General features: G+C 38.4%; 1 protein-coding gene across 1 annotated transcript in view; it reads left to right on the top strand.

Annotated features, from left to right (window-relative positions):
- The first annotated feature begins 359 nt into the window (after positions 1-359).
- The window catches only part of qsox1 (quiescin Q6 sulfhydryl oxidase 1), a 42,811-nt gene continuing 37,170 nt past the window's right edge, over positions 360-6,000 (top strand). Inside the window, exons 1-4 of the mRNA XM_047375488.1 lie at positions 360-853; positions 3,718-3,818; positions 5,092-5,140; positions 5,456-5,558. Coding sequence (XP_047231444.1) covers positions 625-853; positions 3,718-3,818; positions 5,092-5,140; positions 5,456-5,558 — 482 coding nt within the window. The 5' untranslated portion in view covers positions 360-624. The remainder of the gene's footprint in view (positions 854-3,717; positions 3,819-5,091; positions 5,141-5,455; positions 5,559-6,000) is intronic.

Below are 6,000 nucleotides of genomic sequence, written 5' to 3'. Positions count from 1 at the left end.
TTCAGTCTGATCAGACTAGTCAGCAACATTGGGTCAATGCAAATTGCCACTAAAAAAACTGTAGTGGTGAGAAAACAGGATTTCCGTGAGTGTTTAAACTTTTGGCCACGACTGCTGGACCTTTCTTTAAAGCTTTTATTATAGCAGTAAATGAAGGGGTTTTCTCCTTATGGGTCACATGATCCATCAATCTAAATCACATGTTCCCCAGATGAACGACGATATACAATTCATCTTAAATGACGAAATAACGAAACATCTGCTGCATCATAAGTCATTAAAGTCTGCTTCCTGTGTGCGTGAACGGTCGTGTTTCTTCCACGTCGCTTTACTGCGCTTTCATCAGAGTTTATTTCACAGTTTTATCATCAAGCGGAAAAGGACAGCTGTCTCTGCACTGTGTTTTGGCACTTTGCTCGGCAGTGGGAGGGCCCACTCAGGGCCCCGACCGTAGAAAACCCCGTGGGTAGAACAAGTTGAGAGAAGTTTGTGACATTGGGTCAGAGACTGTAGGCGCTCAGAGTCGCGGTGATCGGTGCAGCTGCAGCTCGGATCGGGAAGAAGGCGCGGCGCTGCGGGCGTGCCACGTCTCGGTTTACTAAAGTACACAATATTTATCCCAGAATGACAGCGACTGCAGCCTTTTTCTTCTGTTTGTGTCTCGCTTTTTCTCCTGCTGCCGAGGCCGGACTTTACACGGCTTCGGACCAGGTCGTGCTGTTGTCTGAGCAGAATGTGGGCTCGGTTCTGGTGAACTCCTCCGTTGCTATGGTCGTGGAGTTTTACGCTTCGTGGTGCGGACACTGCATTGTGTTTTCTCCCACTTATAAAAAGTTGGCCAGAGACACCAAAGGTTGGTATGGATCAGCTTCTTTCGGATGCCCAGAATGGATCAACATTATTATTCTGACTTCCATGTATAACAAGCTTCCCAATAGGAGTTTTTCGTTAACTTGTCCATTGTTTTTAGCAGTAAGCGCACAAAATATAAAACATGTAACTTAAAAATTAAACTCGGCATACTTTAAGCTAGTAAATAAATAAAGATTGATGTTATTTTGCTTTTTAGAACACAAATCGTTATCTGGAGCTGCGCAGGACACCCATCCTGACCTGGGGGCAGAACACTTAAAAATGTGCAGGTTTTAAAGGTGCAATGCAGACATAGCAGCTGTTTAATGGTTCATAAAATAGCACCTCATAAACCGATACAAAATTTGAGTTATAGTTATTTAAGATGGAAATGTTTGATAGCTTCTTTTTGATTCCCACAAAACAGAAAAACTAAGAAAGTTGTGTACATGTACTGGAAGTAAGCTATTAACTGCTCCAAATGTTACCACAGAACCCCAATAATAAAACCCTGTCCCTTGAGGACTGGGGTTTGACACCCCTGCTCTAAGGGATTAATTGATGGCTTACTGGTTAACTTTAAACATCCTGTTGTGGTTCCTGAATATGGTGGTTGGTATAAGAGCTTTAAACTGAAAGCAGCTGGGCTTTGGACCTTATAGATTAAGAATAGGATGTCATAAAACTTATTTACATGTAGAAGTGGACAGGCAAATACTTTTGGCAATATAGTGTATAGGTATGTGTACAACTTTGAACAAGTTTTCTTATACCTTGTACCACCCTGCTTTCGGTTATATTGCACCTCTTCAAGAATATTCTCTCATTTCTGACTGAACAAGGACTCCCAGGTCTTTTAAAGTACAAGATTGACTTCAGATCTTGTTGGAAATGCATCCAGTAGTCTAAGCCATTTTATGTCTTAAAAAGCTTCATTCCAGTGTATTTTTAGTCAGGCAAGCCATCAGAAAGTTGCTGTGAAATATTTAAAGCTAAAAATACATAATTTATTGTTTTAGTTTTGCTTTGGCCCAGATTAATTTTTTTATCAGCATGGCAGTTGGGGGTGCAGCAAGCTGTTTTTGTCTGTCTGTTAAATAGAGCATGTGATCTAATTAAATAGTTTTTATTCTGGTCGGTATTGTGAATCTTCATAACATCCTGTCAAGACTATTTCTGTAGCCCATTAACAGAATAGTGAGAGTAAATAGTCATAGAATAACAGTAAGGGATAAAGATTTGAGTTATTGAATTGCCACAGGCATCTTACTGCTTGCTCTGCAGGAATTAATCTAATACCAGAGGATAATTTAATGACATGCAGATATTGTTTTCCTTTTCAGTTACATTGATTTAATACAAAGTGGAAATGAATAAAAAACATCCCTAAAGAAAGAAACCGAAATTGAGGCAGCCAAGAACACAGACCAAAGTTGCCAGAAAGTAACTAGGTTATGTACGGATCATGACCTCGGGCACCAATGCATTTCACAAGTACCAATGTCAGTTTATAAGCCCAAGATTCATGGTGATTTGTCCAGTGAAGAGGAGGAAGTCAGGAAAACCATTCTATGAGAGCAGTGGTTTGGAGACCTAACAGATTGGCACCTTGCCTAGGGTTTTAAAAGTGCTGTATTGTGAGCTCTATCTTTCTGTAATTCACCATAGTGGTGAATAACCACTTGTGACAAAAAATTGGAATTCAACAAACCAAAATTCAGCAACATTTAGGTACATGTTATTTCTGCTTCAATTTTGACTGGCATTTTTGTTCTGATGCTAATTGATCTGCACCAGCAATCTAATGTCTTCCAACAATGTAAACCACGATGCTTGTTTAAAACAAAGCAGGAAATGACTGACAATATCTCTTTTCAGTCTGTTTTACTTGTTAAGGTTTTAAATGTGTGACCCTGTCAATAGACCAGTCTGTGTATTGTTTGTTTTCTAACAATAGACTTAACAATAGTCACTTCAGGCCAATGTTCAGGCTAATGTCACACATGTGGTGGTTGAGAGGAAGTCAAAATATTGATTCAATCTTTAATTCATTTGGCTCAGATACTGAGAATGGCACGAGTTACTACATGAGCAGATGTTTTGTACTCACAGAGGACATACAAAAAGTAAAGAACAAATGGTACAACAATACATTTTTGAAAAACTTTATGCTCACAAACACCTGTGGTCAGCTCTTGGTACTGATTCCATTAGAGATTTCTGCTAACGTTGTACATGGACTGTGCCTTGATCTCCGCTTTGAGTTGCTGCTTTAACTGAGCTCCGGATATTTTCTTTCTGAACAGACTCTAGTCTAATGCAGAAATTTAGGTGAAAGTGAGATTGCTCACACCATTTTCTTTTTTTTAACGTTACCAATAAGTGGTGACACAAGCATTTTGCATACTCCACATAGAAAATGGTTAATCTTTTGTAAGAAAAGTCGACTTTAAAGTGGTCTGCTTTGAAAACAGTTGAAAAAGCTGATTGTGATCTACCTATGTTTCATGGTTGTAAAATGTGATAACGTTTTCAATTTAAATTGGAGGCGTAGCAGCACCAAATCAGCCTTGAATCTGTGTTAGCTAAGCCAGGGTTTCTGCAGATTACACTTCTGAGTTATTTTAAATCTGAGATTACATATGAAGGTTCATCAGGTATACTGTGTTTGATACATTCAAAATCTTCTTTAAAATATAGATGTGGAAAGGTCATCTGAGAAAAGGTGCAGTCAGCTTTTTGGATTTCTGAGCATTACTTATCAACTCCTGTGCCAACACACACAATCAACACAGGGCATGGTGACACTGGGCTAAATGTTTACTGTTGCTCTCTCACCTTCTGTCTTACTTGTGTCTTCTTCAGAGTGGAAACCAGCAGTGAACATTGCTGCAATAGATTGTGCTGCACAGGTCAACAAACAAATTTGCAGGGACTATGAAATAACAGGATATCCCTCCATAAAGGTATTAAGACTGCCAGCACACAGCATCATACTGTGCTTTTTTTGTAAATGTTTTTTTTTTTTTTTTGCTATTGTTTGTGGATTATCTGGAATCGCTCATTTATTTATAAAGGTATCCAGAACCCACACGAAACTCAATTGATTTATTCCTGTAAAAATAAAGAAATGATGCCATTACTGTATCCAAAGACGCTGAGGGACAAAACTCCAGAAACTAAGGCACATCAATAGAGATGCACCACATCCGGTAAATGAAAGATGAGGGAAAAATTATGAAAATGCCTACAGAGACGTAAAAAAAAAAAAAAAAAAGAAACCTGCAGAATCAGTTATGTAAACAAACCAAAGTACAGCTAAACATGGAAAGCCTAGAGATGACATAAAAACCTGAATTAACAATGGGTATCATTTAAAAAAAAAAAATAGAATACCATGTAAAAACTATGCTTTAAATATAAATAAATTAATAAATTATTTCAAAATAAAAAACACACATCAACATATAGATTAACTAATTTCCTACATTTCATGCATAATCTGTCCTGCTGTGAAATAATAAGATGCATTATTTTAGTACCAAGCTTTTCTAAACCAGCCATAAAACTGGAAATTTTCATTTGTGCTTTAACTTTCCTGTGAATTCTCCTTTTAAACACTCATTTCTTGAATTTATCAGATATTCTCTGCCATCCCAGCTGCAGTATTGTTAGGAAAAACATATGTGTTCTATGTCAGAAAACAGTCAAGCTTCCTTTATGTATATGTAGGATGTTTTTGCTTAAACTGTGTGAAAGTAAATAGCTTTGTTAAATTTTTACGATTTGATTTTGGGGGGTTAGTATATCTTGGCATCTTTTCTTTGTTACTAGAGCAATGCATCATAATCACAGACTTTTTAGTGTTCAGGACAGTATTGTTTATGCATAATTTACTAATTGGTGATGTTTTTCCATGATCAGCGCCCACAGTGCTGAAAACAGTCCCACTTAAAGTGTTTGTGTTTGCAGCATATTAAAGTAGTCTGCAGCAGTGTGTTTTAAAACCTCTACTCTGGGTTGTTCAGTAAAAACTAATGAAACTAAGAGGTCCCTTGTTTGAGCTCATGGTGCAGCTTTAACATCTGCGACTCATTTTAAACAGGAGGGATTTGGAGGTCAAGACCGGTACAGACAGAAGCACCTCCTTCTTTGTAAAACTTCTGTTTGGATCTCTCTTGGTCATGTAAGGGTCGTTTAATCTGCTCTCACTTCTTCTTTTTTTTCCCCACTTTACAGTTCTTCCATGCCTACTCAAAAGCAGATTCATCAGGGGTGACTTACAGAGGTATTTATACTCACTAATACACTGATACAAATAATGGAGCCAGAAATGTATTTACCTACTTTTTATACTGGATAGTGCATCGTGATGCAGGGCAAAGTATTCAATAAGTATGATCTTTAACGTTAAACACATCCGCCTTTATTTATTTTTTTTCATTCATTATGTGACTGCTATATTTTGTTGCATTGTTTATGTCCTACTTGCCTAATAGCCGAGTTGTTGGTATTTCTGTTCAGGGAGCCACCGCAGCGTCTTTGTGAATTATAATCCAACTAGACTGCATGCAGAAAAACATCGTAGCCTTTTGATTTCCAGGTTTTTCCCATGACGTTCGGGAACTCCGTCACAGGATCATAGACAGTCTGGAGTCTCATGGTGAGCCCTGGCCCCCCGCCTGCCCCCCGTTGGAGCCCACCAGGTAAACACTAAAAGACAAGATCACAGTCAAAACCGTCAAAGGATATTGGGAATCATCACAGCTGTTATGCTGCCACAGAAAGGCATTTATTTGGTCATTTATCTTTAATAATGAATTATCCCGTTCATAGATTTGCTGTAAGTTAGAAAAGCCTAAAAGTTTTTTGATATAACCTGGATGGCCAACAACTTTCCTCTCAGTAGAGTTTTCATTGGTTTATTGTTACTGCAAGGCCATCCTGCTCTGCCTAAATACTCCTCTGCACAAATACAAAGACGAGCCCCGGCCGCCAGCACGCAGCTTATTGAGATGACTCAGCAGTATAGCCAAGCAGGAAGTGGGGTTTATTTCTGTTCCGACCGTTAAAGATATGACACCAAATCCACAAAAAGATGACAAAAGTAGAGAAATGAACAGTGGCTTTTGTTTGTGTCAGTGCTGT

Source organism: Girardinichthys multiradiatus, chromosome 9, assembly GCF_021462225.1.
Source record: "Girardinichthys multiradiatus isolate DD_20200921_A chromosome 9, DD_fGirMul_XY1, whole genome shotgun sequence".
NCBI lineage: Eukaryota > Metazoa > Chordata > Actinopteri > Cyprinodontiformes > Goodeidae > Girardinichthys > Girardinichthys multiradiatus.
Note: the sequence above shows the minus strand (reverse complement) of the source record. Positions and strands in the feature narration are given on the sequence as shown.